The sequence below is a fragment of the Grammomys surdaster genome, unplaced genomic scaffold, assembly GCF_004785775.1.
Source record: "Grammomys surdaster isolate TR1022 unplaced genomic scaffold, NIH_TR_1.0 184, whole genome shotgun sequence".
Lineage (NCBI taxonomy): Eukaryota > Metazoa > Chordata > Mammalia > Rodentia > Muridae > Grammomys > Grammomys surdaster.
In genome coordinates, this window is record NW_021604629.1 from 2147420 (window position 1) to 2170127 (window position 22708).

The 22708-nt window shown below is 40.5% G+C and overlaps 1 protein-coding gene across 7 annotated transcripts in view; it reads right to left on the bottom strand.

Annotated features, from left to right (window-relative positions):
• Ric3 (RIC3 acetylcholine receptor chaperone) overlaps positions 1 to 22708 on the bottom strand; it is a 53695-nt gene that overhangs the window by 5676 nt on the left and 25311 nt on the right. For 4 of the 7 annotated variants that reach the window (XM_028768013.1, XM_028768011.1, XM_028768012.1 and 1 more), the window contains exons 3-6: positions 22192 to 22264; positions 19454 to 19547; positions 12837 to 12982; positions 1322 to 2643 (exon numbers count right to left, since the gene is read on the bottom strand). In XM_028768013.1, coding sequence (XP_028623846.1) covers positions 2204 to 2643; positions 12837 to 12982; positions 19454 to 19547; positions 22192 to 22264 — 753 coding nt within the window. In that variant the 3' untranslated portion in view covers positions 1322 to 2203. Of the gene's footprint in view, positions 1 to 1321; positions 2644 to 12836; positions 12983 to 19453; positions 19548 to 22191; positions 22357 to 22708 lie in introns of all 7 variants that reach the window. The other 3 variants (XM_028768015.1, XM_028768016.1, XM_028768014.1) reach the window with 3 other exon arrangements.

Consider the following 22708-nt stretch of genomic DNA (forward strand, 5'->3'; position numbering starts at 1 on the left):
GCAAGGCCTTGATGAAGCCCTTAGTACTGAGAAATGAAATCACAACAATGAAACTGAGTCCCTTGATGTTGGTCATCCTGGATTGGATGTACATGTAAAATCATATCCAAAAGATACAGTTCTAGAAAATAAACAAAAAAGCCTATATTCTAAATTACTAATAGGTACTTTAAAGTTTCCAGCATATACAAATAAATATATTCCTATATGCAGACTAACATCTAGAGTGGCAAGAACCATGAAGGATCAGTCCTTCTGGCAGGAACTGTTTCCATAGCCGATCCTCAATAACAGAGTTGGCTCTAAGTCCTTTTCATCTGATTATCCATCTATGCACCCCACTGTTCTTGCTAACCTACTCTTTCTGCCCAGATGGCCTTTCCCTTCCTTGCATGGTCTTAGCTTGCCACAAAGTGTCTTCTGAAATTTATTGTACTTTGGCAAAAACATTCCTGTTCTTCTGTGCTCCTATAGTTTGGGGTCCACACTGTAATTAATAAAACAGCTACCACATGATATGTTGTTATGCATGAGCTAACAACATAAGCATGCCACCCTATGTGCACTGACTACCTCATTTATAGCTTACAGCCATGTAAGACCTGTGTTTTTACTACCCTAACTTTACAGATGCCCAAACCAGGCTCAGATTGCCTAAGGAAGCCAATCTAAATCCTACAGCCTAGTTGCAAGGAAATCTGCCTGAAGAATTCACAATCTCAGGCCTTCCTACGGTCCACAGTGAATCTGTCAGACTTGCATATTAAGTCTTCTTAGTACTCAGCACAGGGCAGTTGTCCAACAAATGAATGAGAAGGAAACAAGTTTTTATCTAATAACAGAATTATATCCTATGTTAGAACCAGTGACGGCGCTATCCTAAGTCAACTTCTCATGGTAGATGTCAGAACCATCTAGAAAACAATCTGCTAAAACAAGAGTACCTACATTGCTTTTTACACTTAGTTATGTCAAGACTGCATTCTGCACAGTTTCAACCAAACATTCTACACAGGGATTGATACAGTGCAGCGTGTTTTTAGACTCACTCTTAAGGGTCTTCTCTAGTCCAATTAACATGTAAAGCTTTCTAGTAGCTGACAGTATCTTAGTGTGGTTTCAGACTTTCTGATGACAGCCAGTACAGTATGCTCCTGAATGGCCCAAACTGGCATCATATTCATGCCAGGTACAATAGGACGCTAAAGACTGTATCCAGCTTCACATAATTCCTAAAATTTTGAGTCTCCCATTTCATGACTGGGAATGTTGGAGATACACAGCCTTTCAGTTTTCAATTCATGTAACTGAACTGACTCACCCTTGTTAGAATTCTTAGGTTCCATCTTGTCTCACAAAGACATTGTTTCCTGAGCTCCTCATGGAAGGACCACCATACTTAAGCAGTCCTGTAGCTTCAACAGCCTCAAACTTCAGCTCTGTGGGACACAAACTAATGCTTCAAATTCCCTCTAGCCACAGAAGACATTCAAAGGCGCAGATTTGGCAGTTCTGTTCAACAGAATAAGGACAAAGGAAGCTAGGGATTGAGGGAATATACAAGCGAAATGGTCTCCAAATAGGCCTGTGAGTTCATGGCTGTTGCTCTGGAGGAGTCAGGGTATCTTAGAAGGCTATGAGGAGAGATTGCAGCTCAATCAGCTATTTTGCTGTGCACTGGGCCCCTAGCCTCAGAACAAAGCATGCTCTTCTCAGGGGACCACTAACCAGCTGAAGGCCCAAACAATAAGGCATTTGGGAATCTAAAATCTTCATTCTTAAAACTTAAGTCCTCAATATCTGCTAACCCAGTTCTCACTCAGAGCCATCCTATCCTAACAAATCCATTCAATAAGTCATTCATAGGTAAATCATCTGTTGCTCCTATGAGGAGGGGTCAGATGTCTGCCTAGGTGGTACCACCTGCAAGCACAAGCAGCCATACACAATTACTGAATGGGTTAGTGTCTCAGATAGGGAAAGGCAAGAGGAGAAAGGTGATTCTGTCCAATGTTTACACTAATGGCTACTTTACAAAGTGACAGGTGTGCAAGCACCAGGAAGGATAGACTGTATCCATGGTAGTGGCCCAAGAACTATGATACTGAACACAGAGAAGGATGCAGAGGGAACAGGGCCATGGATGAAACTGAGGAAAGGTGCCATGGGAACAGTAATGGATACTTTTCCAAGCAGGCTGCTTTCACTCAAAACCCTGGGGGTTGCGCTTCCTTAGCATGCCACCCATGTGTGTGTTATCAGTGCTGATGCCCAGCCCTTCATTTGTAAAGTCTTGGGGCAAGTTTTCCTTGGTGGTTTCCTCTTGCTCACTGTAGCCATCTGCACTGAAACAAGCATTCTCTGCCAAGACAGCAGGATCCTCCTCTTCATGAAAACAGCAGGAGCATGACTCTGGTTTAGGATCACACAGGGTAACAGAATTCTCTTTCTGGGCTCCAGGGTCAGTGGGCAAACGATCCCAGCTCAAATGCTCTGATCCTTCCTCTTCTAACTCTCCCATTTGTTCAGCTATTTCTTCAGCAGAGGGCTCTTTTGGATCAGGGTAATCCACCAGGATTGTTTCTTGCCTACGCTTGATACCATCCGAAAGGTCATACATTGGATAAGTCTCTTCTGGGTAACCTAGAGAGGAAAGTAGCACAAAGTCTTAAAAAGAACATCTTTGAAAATAAATAGTGTCAGGATCAGAGAGGATTCTCCAGCAACAGCCATCCTGTCCTAACAAATCCATTCAATAAATCTCTAAGATGGTCCTAATAGTCCTCAAGTTTCACTTGAACAAATTCTGAGCAGTCTGGCTGACTGTCTCAGTGCTCTGTGAAATACAAACCAAGGCAGAGGAAAATCCTTTGTAAGTAAGGTGCTTGGGGTAGAGGTAAGTCTCACCCCTCATGTTTCTGCAGCATTGATAAAGATTATGCAAACAGCATGAGCCTTCAGCATTACCAGATGGAAAGGGCTTAGCTTAAGGCTAGTATTTACAATTTCTATTTGGAACCAGTTCCAAATCTTCTGGTGGGGGTGGGGCTGGGAAAAGGAATGCTAAGCTCTTTGAAAAATAAACCATAGTGCTTTCTACTTATCAGAACGACCAAAACAGTCTGTAACTGTCAGAAGCAGGGGCGAGTTAGCAAGACATGACCGACCAAGACCCCACAGGGCAAGAACTGCATTTTCAGAGACAGAACTCCCATTGTCGGCATCTTCATTTTGACAAAATGGAACAAAAGGAAAAATCAACAAACAGGGAAGCAAAATGAGTAACACTGCACCAAACCTCGGCTATGATAATGAGAAAGAGGCTGTGCTGCCAAGTAAGGGATGAAATGAAATAAGTCTGTGTGAGCCCGGCCAAGCCGGAGCAGCAGATGGGCCATGTGGGAGCTCATATGGCGGTGCTGGCAACTGGTGCTCACTACACAGTGGAAACTGGAGAATACAAATCCATTTGCACATTGATGTTAACTGCATATTCAGCTCTAACAGACACCACTTCTTGCCCATCAATTGTGAAAAACAGTGATCTTTTGGTACTAGTGAGGTATCGAGAAATATTTTTACAACATTATAAAAGTATTCAAACTTTGCAGATTTTTTAGGAGGGTAGCATAACCTTTATTTTGTTATATTTTTCTACTAGTTTTAACTAGTAGGGAACAAGTTTTAGAAGAAAACACAATTGACCCAAAATCCTACCATTGGTAATTTGTTTACTTCTGGCTTTTAAAATCATATACGCATAGTATTTTCCTGCTTTTTTAATAAAGAAGAACTATGTACTGTTGTCCTGTACATTTTCCTTTAGTATGTATCATTGGTATTTCTGTGTCATGTAGCACATGTGATTTACCATTCTTACATAAGGCATTTGAGCAGCTTTCTTCCAGCCTGTCTCCACTGTAAGCTATGTCATGGTGAGGAACTCTGTATAAACCCAGATCATCTACCCCAATTCCTCAAGATGGCCTTCTAGAAATATGGAGAGTAGGCCAAAGAGAACAGTCATTTTAAAAGACTTTGTATCCTCACCAAATTACTCTGCAGAAGAGTCAAAAATATTTCAGTTCTTCCAATGATGTAAAAACTCCCTTACCAAATCCTTACCAGCACTGACAGGAGTATCAGAATTTTGGCTGTTCAGCCTTCACTCCCAGGATAACTGTGGGCAGAGTGCTAGGTAAAACAAGAGTGCAGCTACCACTATGGTCTGAGTGTCCCTTTCCAAAACCCTTGTTGAAGCTCAATTCTCAAAGTTACATGTTAATGGTATTTTGAGGGCAGGTCTTTAGGAAGGGATTGAATCAGAAGGTAGGATTAAATCTAAAGGTAGGTTCCACATGATGGCATTCATCTCCTTGTAAGAAGAAAAACTGAGGACATCGAGCTTGCTCTGTCTGGCCATGTGACCTCTGCCATACAATGACCCAGCAAAAGAAGTCTCTGACCAGATGCCAGGTGGATGCTGACATTGTGTTCTTAGACTCCCAGACCATCAACTAGATAAACTTCCATCCTTTATGAGTGACCTCATCTGACATTCGGTTATAGCAACAGGAAATGGACAGTGACAGTTACCCAAGGCCTTCACGACCTCATGGCAGGGGCTTGCTACTTAGACCTCAACCACTGACTTCTCAAGAGAAGGCCATTTGCTTGCCTTCACTCTATAAGAGTAAAGCTCACCTTTGCATTTTGATGATTACCTGCTTTGGTGTCGGAGGGAAAGCAATTAGATTCAAGCTCTAGACCCAATCTAGCTGCCCCAGGATTCAGTCATCCTGGCCTCCATGGCCCTAGGCATCAGGGCAAGCTAGCACAAAGTCTCAGGGCAGCCCCATGACCCTACTTATGCCTATACCTAGCTATCTCTATACCAGTCCCCACAGAAATAGGATCCAGGCCTACTCAGCAACAAGTAAGCTTTAGATTCCAGACCAACTCTGAAACAGGAAACCCAGCTACATCATCTATGTCTGTCCAGAATCAAAATACATCTAGAATCAGAAACCAAGTTGCTAAATGTAGACACGGGACCCAGACTTATCTGCTGATGGTGCAGACCTAAAGCTAATTTCCACAGACTGGTGGATTCAGGACCCATGCTCAGTTCAGTAGATGTGAGAACTAGACAATACATAGCACCAAGCTTCTAGAACACCTCTGGATCCCATAGTCCCAGGACCTAAAGGAACATCCTCAAGATTTTCTAATGCCGTATAGGCCCTCAGACTGCCCCAGCACCAGGCCAGACCTTCTAGACTCATGTTTCCAGGCCCACTTCAACACTTAGCCTTAGACTCAGTTTTATAGCTCATTCCAACTCTAGTTCATCTCCTGGGGGATCCAAGCTTTAAACAAGCCACCTAAAGATACAAACAAAACAACAACAAAATTTAACCTTAAGAAAGACTGAAGAAAGGAAAGAACAAAGAGAATCTACAAAAGAACCAGATAAAAAACTACCATAACAACAGTCAGAGGTTAGTGAGATAGGTCCACTGGGTAAAAGCACTTACCTTACCACCAAGCCTAAAATCTTGGGGTTCCATCCCCAGGACCAACATAGTGGAAGGACAGAGCCAAGTTTGATAGGGTGTCTGACCTCCACATGCACACTATGGTGCACACTCACATGCATACGAATACACATACAAATACAAACAAAACTAAATGTAATAAAAATCTTAAATGACACTAGTAAGTCCTTACCTATCAATTGTTACATTGAATATAAATGGGTTAAATTCTCTAATCAACATAATGGTGAAAAGATTTAAAAAAATAAAAAGGCCTAACTCTATGCTAGTTATGAGACACTCATTTCAGCTCTAAGGGCATACATAGAGTGAAGGAGAAAGGACAGAAAGAAGATATCCCATATAAATTGAAAAACTAAAAAACAGTATCTATATGTAAGTAAAACTAATGTTAAATCCAAAACTATTACTAATGACCCACCTGAATGCTGAAGTAGCTCATGTCAGATGACTTAATACTGTAAAACATCTTTAAAAAATATAAGCAAACAACAAAGATTCATTGCTTCTATGAAAAACACAGCAATTCAAAACATGAGAACCAAACTAAGCAAATTATATAGCAGCCACTAATAAAATAGTCAACACAGGAAATAGGATTTAACATGTCAACTTATCCCTCGTGACATTCAAGAGGATACAGAGTAAACGAAAAACAGAACTACTGTAAACAGAAAGGCATGATCACAAGATAAAAAATTATACCCACGAATAAAGGTCAAAAGATTAAGATGAATATGTCTGAAAATCAAATCCATATATTAGAAGTTCACACTGAAGAATTCTGTAACAAGATATAAATGACAAAGAAATGAAAATTCTGAGAAATTGTGGAGGTTGATCAGTGTACCTGATTTTTAATCACTAGACTGCGAAATCAAAGAAAAATACATCAAAGCATTAATAAAAAAAAGTATGAAAGAAAACATCTATTCACTGAAGGAAGGCTCACAAATGGCTCAGCAGAAGTAGTATAAAAACACATTCATGTTTACACAGACAGAACCAATGGCTGGGACTGAATTCAGACTTTTAAATATAAGATGAAAATAAATTCCAGATAGAAAACGCATAGCTAAACTAAAACCAGGTTACTTACTGAGAAAAGAGATCAGACTTGTTTTCAATCAAATAAAAAGTACAGAGTGAAGAAGGATTTTCAGATTTTTTTTTTAAATGCATGAGTGTTCTTCCTGCACAAGTGTCATACACATGCCTGGTGCCCAAGGAGGCTAGAAGGATCCCTTGAAACTGGAGTTACAGATGATTTTGAGTAACCACGTGGGTTCTGGAGATTGAACCCAGGTACTCTGGAGGAGCAATCAATGCTCTTACTCACTGAGTTGGGTCTCCAGCCCTGGATTTTCAGATTTTTAAGGAAAGGCATGGTTGTGAATATTCTTGCAAGATGAAAACTCCATATACATATCCAAGTATTCTGAATTTATGGTACTTTACATACAGTAAAAATGCCTTAAGTCTTAAGTGAATGTGTCATTTCTACATCACTGTAATGAAATGCCAAAGATAATTAGCTCATAAGAGAAAGGTTTATTGTGGTTGAAGGGTCTGGAGATTCTAGCCCAAGATTGGGTAGCTCATTGCTTTAGGCCTCTGGCAAGAGCAGCACCTTACAACAGAAGCAAGTGGCAGAGTCAAATTGCTTACAAAGGCTAGAAAGTAAAGAGGAAGTGATTGGGGTGCCACACAAAGTCACCTCTAAGGACACTCACAAAAAGAGCTAAGAACCTTCCCTGACACCCCACTTCCTAAGAGTCCACATCCCAGTAGTGGCAGTTTAGGGACTAATCCTTTAACATGTAAACATCAAAAACATAGCAGGACATTGTCTTAACAAATACAAAAATTTACCAAAAGTTAAAGTCAGCAGCTGTGAAGCTAGACATAAGAAAGTGGTGGCAGGTGCTCAAGCCTGTGATCCTAGCTACCTACGATGCAAGGTATAAGGCTATGTAGTCAGGCCCCGTCACAAAACAAACCTTTTAAACAGTCTGTAGACAGAGCTCAGTGGTGAAGCACTTCCCTAATATGCAAGTTATGTTCAAAGACCATAAGTTCAATTCCTAGTTGCGGGGAGGACAGAAAGTAAGTCATATACAGCTGTCTGTGCCTAAAATCCCAGCACTCAGGAGGCACTGGCAAGGGGACAAAGAGTTCGAGGCCATCCTGGGCTATATGGTAAGAGTTTGTCTCTGAAAAAGAAAGGAAGGAAAGGTTTAAGGGAGGAAGAAAAAGGGGAAGAGTTGACTTATTAATGTAAACCAATCAATCATTGGTAATATGCAAGAAATGTAATTCAATGGTTAAATAATACTAAAAGCAGAAAAAGCATGTGTCTTGATCTCAAGACAACCGACACTGCAGATAGAAAATGATGGGGAATAAGGTTGTACAACACAGATTTACAAGCTGGAAGAAAAAAGAAATTTCACTGATGATTAGTGAGATTGAAATTCTTTTTCACAGGTTTTACAGCTGGTGACATTTTTTCTTTTGTGAGCTATTCAAGTGTGAACATTTTAGTGACTCCTACATTAGCTATAGAACTTCTTATATATTAAACCTATCAACTTATTTTTATCTATATTTGCTATAAATATTTTCCAGTCCAGAGTTGCCTTAGTTAGGGTTTTACTGCTGTGAACAGACACCATGGCCAAGGCAACTCTTATAAGGACATTTAATTGGGGCTGGTTTACAGGTTCAGAGATTCAGTCCATTATCATCAAGACAGGAACATGACAGCATCCAGGCAGGCATGTTGTAGGCAGAACTTAGAGCTCTATCTACAGCTTCATCTGAAGACTGCTGGCAGAACACTGGCTTCCAGGCAGCTAGGACTAGGGTCTTAAAGCCCACGCCCACAGTGACACACCTACTCAAACAAGGCCACACCTCCTAATAGTGCCATTCCCTGGCCCAAGCATATATAAACCATTACAAGTGTTATCTTTTAAACTCTTATACTATCTTAACTACAAACGGTGAATGTTTATTGAAAAGCTATCCTATTAACATTTCTGTTATAATTTCTTGTGTTACTTTCAATAAATTAACCTTTTTATCTTGAGATAAGTATAGGTTGACATGTAATTATAAGAAGCATAGAAATCTCAGGTTATTCCAGTTTCTTCCAACAGTGGCATGAAGAAAACTATAACAATATCATAACCAAAATACCTACATTAGCAGAACAGGTGCTGGGAGGTGATTCAATGGAAAGGCCTGGAATTAAACCCCTAGCACCAACATATCTAACAGCTGGGCATCAAAGACCTGCCTGTTTCTGCTTAGGAAGTAGAGACAGGATCTTCAAGACAAGATGGCTACCTAGACTAGTGAAATTGGCAAGCTCAAAGTTTAAACAAGAGTTCCTGCCTTAATATATAAAGTAGTTGCCAGTTAAAAAACACCTGACCTCAATCTGTCACCTGCATATACATGTGAATGTGCATACATACACAGATATCCCATACACATGCATGTATTAAACATACATAAAAAGAAAATATAGCAAAGAATGCATCCATCTACAAGGCTGCCTCATGATGCTGCCCTTCATGACCACACCCATCCCTTCCTACTGGCACGTTATCCCTTAACCCCTAGCAATTACGAGTCTGTTATCTATCCCCACAACTTTGCCATTTGAAGATAATACATATAGAATCTTAACTTTTTTAAATAATCTTCTACCTTTCGCTCAGCAAAATTCTCTGCATGTACCAATAATCCATTCCTTCTTATTGCTTTATGGTATTATGGAATACATGTACCACCATTTAACCCATTCACCTGCTAAAGGACAGATTCTGGATAGATAAGGCTGCTATGACATTCATGTACAAGTTCTACATGTCCTTGTCTTAATTTCTTAGGGATAAATATCAAGGCTACAACTGCTATAATGCACAGAATTGGCATGCTTAGGTTTTTAAACAAATTAGTACATCATTTTCAAAAACATCCTATTGTGGATTGAATACAGAACGCCCTTACATACTATATTTTGAATGCTTGGTTCGCAGCTAGCAGTTCTATTCTGTGAGGCTGTCGAGGAGGGGAAACCTAGCTGGAGGAGCATAGACTTCTGGGGATGGATCCTTGGGTGTACAGTATCCTGGCCACTTCTCTGTTTCTAGCCCTTCCTTGTTATGAAATGGGATGTTCCACTAAGTCTTCCCTGCCATCAGCAAAGCAGGTAATTTGGTCACAGAGACAGAAAACTAACACAAATACATTATATTTTTGTCACTAGCAAGGTATGCATGATAGTTTCTTTACATTTCAATCTGGTGCTGTTATTTCTTATTTCAGTCTTTCTAAAAGGTGTGGAGAAGCATCCTCTTCTAATTTTTTTTTTTCTTTTGAGACAGTGTTTGACTATTCCTCTTGCCTGGAATTTGCTACATAGACCAGGCTGGCCCTGAACTCACAGAGATCTATCCACCTGCCTCTGCCTCTGCTCAGGTTAAAGGTGTGTGTGCTACGACACCCAGCTATCTTATTCTAATTTTAATTTGTATTTTCTTAGAGAAAAATTATATTGAATATGCTTTAATGTGCATATTTGCAATTTGTATATCTTCTTTGCTAAAACGTCTGTCTGTATCTTTTGCAAATCTTCAAAACCTACAAAACAAGTGGTACATACGGCTATTTTTCTTTAATTGTTACGTGTGCGTTGGGACCTAGGTAAAATGTTAAGGCCTAGGTAACAGTTACCTGGATAGCCTACCCTTATAAGAAAACTTTCTCCTATGTTCTTACTGTTACTAGAAAACTTTCTAATGCCAAGATTGATTACATATTCTGTTATGTTCTGTGTCCTTTGGAACCAATCATGATAGAAGTCAGTAGAACTGCTTTGTTCTACTATTTTTCTCACAATAAGCTGGGACCTGAACCAACTAACTAATAGCACTTCCTGCACCTTTGTATAAGCTTTTATGGTATTTGTCTTTTTAAGCTGCCCCTGGGATGAGAGAGACACCTGCACCAATATAAAAAACTATTTGAAATTAGACTTCCATTTTGAGTAGTGGTCCAATAAAGTTTAAGTTCCCAAGACCTCTCTGGAAACTGACATTGTACTTGACAGAAAGAGACATGTATGTAGGTAACTGACATCCTGGTTGGCAAGTTAAGACATGAATGTTAGACAAGTCCCATCCTAGTGGACAAATTAGGACATGAATATTAGACAAGGCAAGTCCCCTGCCACAGTTGAATACCCCAACCAATGGGAACAAGAAAAATGTACAACAAAGACATGTTTCTAAGGAAATACTCTATTCCTAAATCCTGATTGGTGCAATAACTTGGCACAGATGTTTGTGGATTTAAGGCTTTAAAACTCTATAGGATCTTAACTCTGGGTCATGGTTCACTTCCTGAATCAGCACCATGGCCCTGGTCGACCAGTCTTGGAGCATATGCTCAATAAACTGTACCTGTCTGACTGAGATTGGTGTTCATGTGGTTTGTGAAACAATTCCTAGCAATTCCTAGATCCCAACATGTGTATTCATAAATATATAAATACAACTTGCTCATATATATATGTGTGTGTGTGTGTGTGTGTGTGTGTGTGTGTGTGTGTATTTTCGGGGCTGACCATTTACCATTTGTTATTGAACTTAGAATGGAGCTCAGTGTTAGAGCATGCACCTACCATGTGCAAACTCTAGGTTTTACACTCAGGAACATACATACATACATACATACATGCATACATACACACACATACACACACACACACAGAGTCAACTGATTTTCAACCAGTGTGCTAAAGTTATTAATTAAATCAAATTAATGGAGAGTGACACAGTACTGAGATATGCAAATGAAAATTTAAGTCCTGATGCCTTACCATCTATAAAGATAACTCAAGGAAGGAGTTAGAAGGAGGAAAGGGAGGGGAGAAAATGATGCAATTATATTTTAATTTCAAAAAAAATTTTTTTAAAATTCTTAAAATAAGCCTAAATGTAAGCACTAAAGCCATATAACTTCTAGATGAAAACATCTGGATTAGGCAAAGATATCTTAAAGAGAACACACAAAAATGTGATTCAAAAGAAAAATGATGACTTCATAAAAATTTAACACTCTTTTATAAAGATGCTATTAAGCAAATAAACAGGCAAGTTGCAGGTTATGAGAAAATACATGTAAAATACCTAAGTGGTAAAGTATTTGTATCCAAGATGCATGAAAACTCCTGCCACTGGGCACAGGTGAGGCACACATATATTGCTAGTCCCAGGGAGGCTGAACCACAGGATGATGAGTCAATACTAGCTTGGGTGCTATATAGTGAGTATCAGGCCAGCCAGGGGTACTATATCACAAAACCTTTTCTCTCTCTCTCAAAAAAAAAAGGCCCCCCCCCAGCACAATAAATATGTTGCAACTTAATAAAAACACATTCAACCCAATATTCAAAAATGATAATTTGAACAGACTGTTCAACAAAGATACACAGTTTGCAAATAGCACATGAAAAATGTTCAGCATTGTAGTCACTGGGGAAATGCAAATTTGAGTTATGATTTCGATACCACTGTAAACTCATTAGAATAGCTAACATTTACAAAGATGGTACATTAGCAAGGGTATGGGAAAACTGACTCTCACAAGCTGCTGGTGGAAACGTACAGCCACTTTAAAGTGTCTAATAAATTTAAACATGCACCTACTATAAAACCTGAAATCCCACTCCTAAACATATACTGAAAGAGAAGCACAGTGTGTCCAAAACAGCCTTTCATGCAAATTTCACAATAGCTTGGATCCTACAGTTTAAAGCTAGAAAGAGCCTAATGCTAATCAACTAGTGAGTAGATTAACAGACTGTGGTATATTTATATAATCCTACCCAGCAATTTCAGAAAGAACTTGTGCTACACTGTCAACACACACACGAATCTCAACAGCATTCCTCTAAACAGAAGGCAGTCATCACAGCGCATCTGCAATACAGTCCATTTATACACAAAAAGCCAAACTAAGGGGTAGAAAGCAGCTCAGCTGCTGCCAGAGGCAGGAGGGTGGGTCTTCCTTAGGTGATGAAATTGTCCTATTCCGACACTATAGTGTGATTATCACTGCACATTTGCCAGATCTCCCCAACTTTACATTTAAATTAGGTAAACATTATACAGATGTCATGTCTATACAAAATTGATTATTAAGAAAACTGACAAGCTCTCCTTTCTGGGTGACAGCTAATAAGGAAGCAAGGAGGCATTTTACCTTCCCAGTCCTCCATGTACGGGGCTTCCTCAGCTTCCTTCTCTGGAGATGTGTCAATGAACTTGCCTTCTTTCATGACCCTGGTGATTTCTCGGAGCTGATGCAGTAATCGTTTCTCTTGGTCAGAAGTCACAGTCTGTGCTCTGCTGAGAAACAGACAATCCAGTCATTAGTGGTCAGCACTCCTAGGTAACAGGGAAAAACTGTTCACCATGATTTGTTTGGATCCTCAAAGAGGAAATCTAACAGCAGGCAATTTAAGGGATGTCATGGCTGCAACCAGAGATGTTAGTTCAATGTTGTGATTTTGTAAATGGAGAATCTAATCTCCAGAATATTTCAATCAAGTAGCTGCTTGAGGTCCAAGATGAATTAACATGGAAACAAGATCTGGGTGGTTTCACCCTCATACCTCAGCAGCCTGATTCCCCAGTCTCCTGCAATTTCTCTCCAACTCTTACATTTATTCCCTTCACTATGAGACACTTTCTCTGAAGCAAGTTGTCAAAGAAAAAATATTCTAGGCCATTAGACTCAACCATAGAAAAATACTAGACTGGATCCACAGGGCTTTTCCCATTTGTACAAGAGTAAGGATACAGTCTGAAATTTCAGAGGTAGATAATTCACAACACTTAATCATGTAAATCAGAGAACCTGGGGAACTGAGATCCACAAACTGAAATTTACACACGGTGATTGGTGCCTTTTCTTTTCCTTCTTCTCCTTTCTTTTGGAATTCCTACTAAGCAAATACTACCAATGAGCCCATAGCCCACCACAGCACTCAATTTTCACAGTTTAGAAACCTTATCAGACTACCAAAGGGGCTGTGGTTCTGGGCAGATACCTGCAATCGTAATGTGAGACTGGAGGATAACCACACAGCTGAGAGGAACACTGCATTACACAGAAAGGCAGTGTCCTGGACAGAAAACAGAAACCACCTAGTGGAAGATTGAAGAGAACTATCCTTTATTTCCTTACAGCCTAAAGCACCCATCAGCAGGCCTCAGGCACCAGTAACGGAGGCACCCTCCACTCTACTCAGTGTAGGTACTCACTGTGTCCCTCTCTGTGTTCAGAGTAACGAAGTTCACCTAACAGAAAAAACAGGTTTCTCCTTCAAACATTAAGATTGTAACTGAGGAAAAGGAGAGTGTGCCATTTCTACCATCCTCACTGGGAAGAAAAACAAAACTTGCCCAGTTATCCAACTTCCTCTAATGAAAATGACCCATTTTGTAGGAGAATTCAGGGGTAGAATAGGACAACCTGCCTGCTTCCATAAAGCTCTGACCAGCAGTTTTTACAAACTATTTCTGTAACTACATAGTGTGTTCTTATACTAAATGAAACAAAATTGAGCCTCTGCTTCCTAACTCAGAGAAAAATGGAAGCCCTTAACTACAATAGCCAGACTTGGAGAAGCATCAACAGACAAAATTTCAAACTAAAATATCCTTTTAACTTGGAAAAAGTGTGTCTGTGCTGCCCATTAAACACAGAGGGCAGGATCCATATTAGCACATCTTCCAAATTTACTACAATGGATGTTTCTATGGAATTCTCACTGTTGGGGCAGTTAAGTACATACATGAACAGCAGCATGGCCACAGCCTTGACATCTGTAATGCCTGTGTCTGTCTGCCTGGTCCTCATTTCCTCACTGTCTGCTTTCATCTACCTCTCTGAAATGTGGCCTCCATTCGATCATTTACCAAAACTTACAAAAATCATCAGGGCTGTCCTACTCCCGAGTATCTTCTAGTTTGTTCCTGTTGATTTCTCATAATGTAGAGCACCCTTCGGGAACTCCCTGCATTGGCCACACACAGCTGCCTTCCTCCCACTTCAGCAATTGTTCCTTTTAGCTCTGACCATGTCATTTTCTCCGCTCACTAAAGCCTGGCCATCATGAAGGCACAATCTTTGGACTTTTGTGTTTCCATTCTTGTAGTCACACTACAAGGAGGCTGTCCCTGCATCAAAGGTTAGGTCATTACCCTAAGTAGAAGATGTCCTAACCATTTCCTTAATCTTTACTTTTTACCCAGATGTCTATGCTACCCAATTATTTCCTCAGCAGTTCTACTTGGGGCTTTGTTATCACATTAAATTTCAAATTAACCTTAAATTCAATCCCCTCAAAACCAAGGCCCACATGGCCAAGAATCATGAGAAACCACAGGAACAAGCAGAGCTGGATAATAAATAGGTTGTTTATGGCAGATTCCAAAATGCTAGAAAAATATAAGACCACAGGTGGAAAATAATGGCAGCTGACTTTTAACTAAAGGAATCATCAAGTTTAAATCCAAGAGCAAAATGCAAAGAGAACAAACAGAAAGGAGAGTAAGGCTAACAACAGAACACAATGGCCTCAACAACTTGGTGATCTCATCTTTCCCCGAGACAATGCCCTGATACTTCTTTCTCTTCTGTGTTTTATCTTAGTTAATGCAGGGATCTCCTAGGAAGTACTATAAATCTCTGTATCTTCTTTTCCTTCCATGTTCTTAGTTTTCCTCTGTGGGCACAGTCTCTCTTCTACTCATACTATAGTTTAGGGTAAAAACACTCATCCCTTTACATCCCTTCGAGGGAAGTCAAGTGGCAATCTTCCTCTTCCATCTTCCTGACTGTCCTGATTGGATCATTGGCAGCTGCATGATCCAAGTTGGACCAACTGTACCTTCTTACCAACTGGATCTTGAGCAAGTAAATCCTGAAGTGGACACCTCTGATGATAATTCATCCTGGATCAGTTTTTTTGCTCCTGCTCCCTAAATCCCAAGAGATACTAAGACCCACTATGATTGCCTCTTTTTCTAAAAGCTAGAGGTTCAAAACTTTGATATTTTGAGATACCTCATATTCTTTCTTCTAAGTTCAAAATTCTGCTAACTATAACCATAGTTATAACCATAAATTCCCATAATCTGTGCCCCTCTTTTCTACTTTCACTACCTTAACAAAACTTGTCTACATAGCCTGGTTGGCTTAAAACACCCTGAGTAGATTGCTGGCTAGGACCCTGCCATCTTCCTGCTGCCACCCTCAAGTCTCCACCATACCAACAGTTCCCATTGCCTTTTGAAGGAACATTCTCAGTAGGCTTCTGGCATATGTCTGCTATAGTATTATAAATATAGGAAAACATGACATTTCTTCTGAAAACCTTCGCAAAAACAATAAATGCCAAATGCAGTCCAACATCATTCAGATACAGGTCTTAGTTGCCTAGTTGTCTCCCATTACCCACCTCTCTAGCCATTTATCCAATCTTAACTGTAAACACTACACCAGCTCCCAACTGAATGCTATTCCAAGCACTCGCCTTCTTCTCTCTCCATTACTGTCTCCTTCTGAAATACTCTTTTTCTGAACTCTGCCTGAAGAAACTGTTCTATCTTGTAAGGCTCATTCAAGATCTCCCCTTTCCATCAGACCTTAAGATCCCACTCACCACACAGAGATACCCCATGTTCTAATCCTTGGAATCCATAAACTTCCCTCTAAGGGGATTGTGGTTGTAGGTGGACTTGATATTTCTAAAATAAGCTGACATTATAATGGGAGGTTATCCTGGGTTATCTGAGAATGTATAGTGTAGTTACAAGTATTCTTAAAAGTGGGAAAAGGAGGCAGTAGAAGTCAGTGATATAATCTGAATAGATCTCAATCCAATATTGGTATCTTTGAAGACAAAGGAAGGGATCCATAAGCCAAGGAGTATAGACAACTTCTAGAAGCTGAAAAGGTCAAGGAATCAGACTGCCGTAGGGCCTTGCAAAGGGAATCCTGTCAACACCAACAATTCTCACTCAATAAAGGACCACTAACCCACAGAACTCAAGCATAATAAATTTGCATTATTTAAGCCCCTAGATTTGAGTTTATTTGCTTTAGCAGTATGTGGGGCTGTTAGCTCGCGTGTAGGGGGGCATGGGTCCTGTTGGGTGGAGTTGTGGATCCCACGGCTCAGGGGAGCAGAAGTGTGGGAATTTGAGTTCACTCCATGTGGCACTAGGAGGATCTGGGAGGCCGGTGGTCTGTCCTTGGGCTCCCAGACACCGCTGGGGGCCACAGAAGAACAGAGACTGGGGGAGTACGGGATGGCCTAAAGCTGAGAGGAAGGAGGAGGAGGGAAGCCCCGACAGCGCCCTGTGTGTAGAGGCTCTTGGTTACTGTACTCGCTTGGCTGGATCATCGTTGACTTGACACTCGCCTGGCTGGGTCACTTGGCTGGATCGCTGGGTCAGACAGCTTGATTGAGTTGGCAGTTTCCATGGCTGGACTGATTAAATGGTGGCTGAATAGTCTAAGGCCCCCTCCACAGTTCTTCACAGCAGGCCCCAAAGACATGAGGAAGTCCATGGTTTTAAAGGTTTATTGTCGTGGCGGAAAGTAGATGAATCTGGCCATACTCCTCACCTCTCTCAGGGCAGACTTGAATTAAATAGGGAGGGAGGAGGGTCTGGGAAGGAATACTTAATTGGCTACACCCTCTGGCCTTCAGGTATCTCATTAATATGGAAATCCTTTGAGGCCAAGGCCTGTAGTCACACCCTCAACCTGTGGAAGGGCTGGTAGGGGTGTTGCCCTATGTGACTGAAAGGTGCTGATCAATGGATGTCTTTGGCCTGCATGTCAGGAGCCTGGGGTCTGGGAGTAAGGCTGAACATCTACCATCATCCCATTAGGGTCTGGGGTTCAAGGCCTGTTCTCAACCAGGAACCAAGCTATCCTTTCACAGTCCCACAGCAGTATACGTTACACTCTCAGAGTTACTTCTAGAAAAACTAATACCTGCCGTTAACAGGGCTGTGCAAAACAAATGAAAAGATTCCAAAGAAGACACAATTGTTGCTGATGAACCTGCTTTAAAATACTCATTATTTCAGGGTGTTCAGATATCATCAATGTTCTAGCACAAGGACTAAGACTGAATAGTGATAATTCTGTTCTCTCAAAGGTTGCAGGACATCAGGGAAGACATGCTTTGATGGCTGTAAGCTGTATATATCACCCAATATGCCCAGGAGATGTGAGTATGGAGGAACACCAGGCAGATTCTGTGGTCTCAGGTAAGGACTCTCAGAGAAAATGATGCCATTGCTGAGAGCCCTATGACAATTCAAAGTCAAAATGGGTGTCTGGTGGGGGTGGGAGGTCAATGTCTCAGCAAAGAAAAATGAATTTGCAAGTTCCTAGATGAACAGTGCACAGATGCTTTAGGGGAAAGAAAAGAGTAGTTATGTGGGTTGGGGATACAAGAGAGCATAAGGAACATCTGCAAGTCCAGGCTACTCAGAACCAGGCTCTTTGCCAATCAGTGCTTCCTCAGGCCACACCATGTTTCTAGCAGGTAGGTCACCAGGGATACTACTCTTGCTAATTCTCAAGGCAGAAATTAGAATATTTCACCTTAGTCCCTTAACCTGTGTATTTGAGTTTGATATTGTGTTTTATATCAGACAAAACATGGAAGACACTGAATGTGTGTGAAGCTACACATTCATGTGAAAGATGTCTAAAAAATTTCTACTGGTCATATCAGAAATTATTTCCATGTTTCTATTCACACACAGACAGGAAACTACAATTTGTTGATGTCTTATATGCAACAAAGGATGGTAAACTAGATGTCAGTGAGCAAAAGATGAGGCACAGAGCTCAGATAGTTGAAAGATGGCAAACAGAAGAGGCCAACACCTGGTCCTTGTATCAAAGACCCCACAGTTGCTCATGAAGGTAAGGATGAGATTCCTCAATATCCTGTATGTGATTTTATGGCCCACTGTGAAGTTCTCCCTCCTCCTGTGAGAAGGCTAGTTGAGACGGACTCTGTCTTAGTACTCAATATCACATTCTGGTGTTCCTTTCCTGGCTTTTGTAGGTACCTTAGTTTTCTTAGTTGTTCCTGTTCTCATAAGCCTCCTGCACCTACCTTTTCAGATCCTTGGCCAGTATGGCAGAATAGGCGTGTACCTTGCTAAAGGATTAATTTCGCCCTTGATACCTACTTTGCATGTTTAATTCTGCACTAGGAGAACACAAAATACAAAAAACAAATGATTGCTGTGATAACAGCTGCTTTTTTGAGATTTTTTTTAATGTGTGTGTTTACCTGCATATACGTCTGTGCATCACATGTATGAAGTACCCACAGAAGCAAAAAGAGACCAATGGATTCCCTCCTCTGGAATTGGTGTTAAAGGCAATTGTGAGCTGCCATGTAGGTGCTAAAAATTGAGCCCAGGTCCTCAGGAAGAGCAAGTGCTCTTAACCACAGAGTCATCTCTTCAGGCTCTTGCTTTTTTTTATTTGATATCAGAAAATACAATTTTCAATAACCAGATTTTACTTAAAATTTTTAACAGACAACTAGAAGATCCTTCTTAAAACTAGGTTATTTGACCCAACAAGATTTATAAATTTCACAAACTCTTACAATAATTTATACCACATTTAACACTTGAAAATAAGTTTCTCAATGATATGAAAATGAAATGTTAATTGAGAAAGGATACATATATTGCACCTAAGCTGACAATTACATAAGATAATCTATAAATATGAAATTGTCTAAATCCTATTTGATGAAAACTTACCTCTCTCCATTAGGTCCCACTCTGTTGATTAATTTTTCCATGGCTTCCTCTGTCTCTTTTAGTTTTTCTTGTAGTTGAGCAAGCTCAAAGTTGGCTGAAAAAACAAGCATCAGTCTAAGAACCATCATGGGCAACTCCTTAAGCCCTTCCAAGAAATGGCTAGCTGAAATGATCTGTGGTAATCCAGGCTTGTTCAGTGACTTAAGAGAACCGACAGGGCTTCTCTAACTAATACAATCAGCACAAAAAAGGTACAAAGGTCTGGCCAGCAGGCTCAAAAGGATACACATTCATTTAGGGAATGATAAACAAATCACTCCCTCTTCTACACAGTAATCCAGCAGAGCCAACTAAAGAAAACATCCAGCACCAAAAACACTCTGTTAAGTAACTCCAGAGTAAATGCAGAAGATAGACAATGGTTTGTGATCCAAACAATGCTCCTGGGTAAGATATCAAGCCTATATAAGACTACAAATAAAGGATCAGGACTCATAGGTGATCCTGGTTTGCCTGGAAATATCTAGGAATTAAGAGTGTCAGTGTTACATTTCTGTAAAAGAAAGTCCCAAACTATGGTTGAGACCTCAATGCCCAACTTAACCCTAGTTGTCTAGAACAAAGAATAGACCATGCTAGAGTGTAACTCTGTCCCCTAGATGCTGTTTTCTTAAACAGTATCAGTAGAAAGTACATACCAACACTGAAACACTAAATAAGATACTAAAAACACAACAATAAATAAATACTCAAAATACGAATAGAACTTTCAGGCCATAGGAAAAGGAAATGCTCCTCAGTATATAAATGACCTCTCTGTGTAGGTCTGGCCATCCTGGAACTCATTTTATAGGCCAGGCAGGCCTTGAACACAGAGATTTGCCTGCCTCTGCCACCAAGTGCTAGAATTAAAAAGCATGTACCACCACTGCCTGGATGTAAAAATCCTTTTAATTCAGTTAATACCTGTGAAGTGGGTACAAACTGCACTATGTGGTGATGAGGTTATTGTTTTTTTTGCATGATTTATAATAAAGGATAAGACTGAGTAAACTGGTATTACTATTGTTATAAACAAAAGTCCATTTGGCCATTTGATTTACTTTGTCTCTGAGAAGAGGAAGGTCTTAACAATCTTTGTTTTTTATTTTATTATTATTAGTGCTTTGTTTATTTTTGTGGTGTGTGTGTCTGTGTGTTTAGAAGACAACTTTCAGGAGTCAGTTCTGAACTTTCACTCTATCGAGGCAAGGCATCTCGTTTCTCCTGTACTTCATACTCTGCGTTAGCTGGTCTGCAAGCTTCTAGACGATTTTCCTGACTGCCTCCCTGTCATCAAAGGAATGCATGAATTACAGAAGCATGCTACAACAAGCTTGCCTTTCTAAAAGGGTTCTGGGGACCAAACTTAGCAAGTACTTTCACCCAGTGAGCCCTCCTGTCGGTTCAAGATTTCCTTCTATGATTTTTTTAAATTACTGATATATATTACCATTACTAACTACCTCATAATGAGACATAGCAGTTTTCTTCAGAGAGTGCTTGACTATTTAGGATTTCCAAAAAGGCTGTGAAATATGATTGAGGATTTAATACAACAAAGAACCCAGAAGTAATTCAAAAGGAGATACTGCCTAGAGCAGCTGCTTCCGTGCCTCATCCTCATGTCATTCTATCGATGCCTTTCTTTTAAAAACTTTTAGTAAGAAAAATACTTTTTAATTTTAAAACTTAAAAAAATGAAAGCAAACAAGAAAACCTTTGATGGAGGAAGTGGTTCAGATCTTTAATTCCAGCACTCAGGAGGCAGAGGCAGGCAGACCTCTGTGAGTTTGTGCTACACAGTAGGACCACTACAAGCTCAAAAGTTCATGTTTGCATAAGTTTTACTCAAGCCATCCAGACATGATTCCCACAGTGCTTTTGACAACCCCTTCTTACAAGTTATTTCTCTGTGTGTGAAGTTTATGTGTATGGGAGCCAGGCATGCGTGTGCAGGCATGTACAATGGGAGCAAGGCACGCATGCGTGCAGCATGTACAATGGGAGCCAGGCATGCGCGCGTGTGCAGGCATGTACAAGAGGATGACATGCAGCATCTTCCTTTCTTGATCTCTCCCTTACTCCCTTGAAATAGGGTCTCACAATAAACCAGAAGCTGTGTGGGCTAGGCTGGCCGGCCAGGGAGTCTGAGGATTGTCTAGTGTCCTCTCACCAGCACTGGAGTTACAGGCATGCACACCCATCCCTGGCTTTTTATATGAGTGCTGAAGAGTCTAACTTAGGTCTTCATGCTTGCTTAACAAGTGCTTCCCCTACAGATTACAAGTGCTTTCCCTAGCATCATTCTAATCTATACATTCTTAGAACAAAGGACTATGACAGGACAGAGGAATCTGGCTGGGCACTATTTGACAGCACATTTAAAGACTCCAAAGTGTCAAGAGCTAATAGTGGAATGTGACAGTGATGTAATTTCTCCCTTAGTTTTCCTCTGTGAAATAAACATATTTGCTCCAAATATTTTGCACTCTCTAAGTGAAAAGTAACTAAGCCAAATGTTGACCGTTAATTTCCTAATATGTACTAATGCTACAGCACAAGCAGCATTAGCCTTTTAAGGGCCAACATGTGTACACAACATTCGAGAAATGCTTTCGGGACATACCCACAGATTCTTCCCCTGGTTGTATCCCACTCCAACTCAGTACCACTAAAGACTAGTACAGAGCACTTACTAATCTTCCTGTGGGTGTTTCCGGGTGGGGCAGTGGAGCAGTTCCGATCCTCTGCAGTTTTCCCCTTTGAAAGCTGAGGATGAAGGAGGCACAGCACATCAACAGCAGCTCAGAACCTCAAAGTCACGGAACACCTCATGTTAAATGAAAAAACAAAAAAAAAAGCTGGGAGACAAAAATTAAGTCAGAAATCAAACCAAGTATAACGTTAGAGAAATCTCTTTTCAAAGCCACTGAAGGAGTTAAGAAGGTAAAAATGATTGAAGCAAAGATCAAAGCACAAGGAAAACAAAGTCCCCTCAGTCACCTGCTACACCCATGCTCATCCAGTGGCAGGTGATGCAGCACCCCAGGGGACATTCTCATCTCCACTCAGACTACCTGCAGAATTCCTGGGCAGGAAGAAACTAAACTCTCCTCACTTTACTGAGGCATGAGTGTAAGGTGAGGCTTCTATATCTCAACACAGAGAATAAGCCTGTAACCTAAAAAACCTGCCTAAAAGTGGAACTTATTT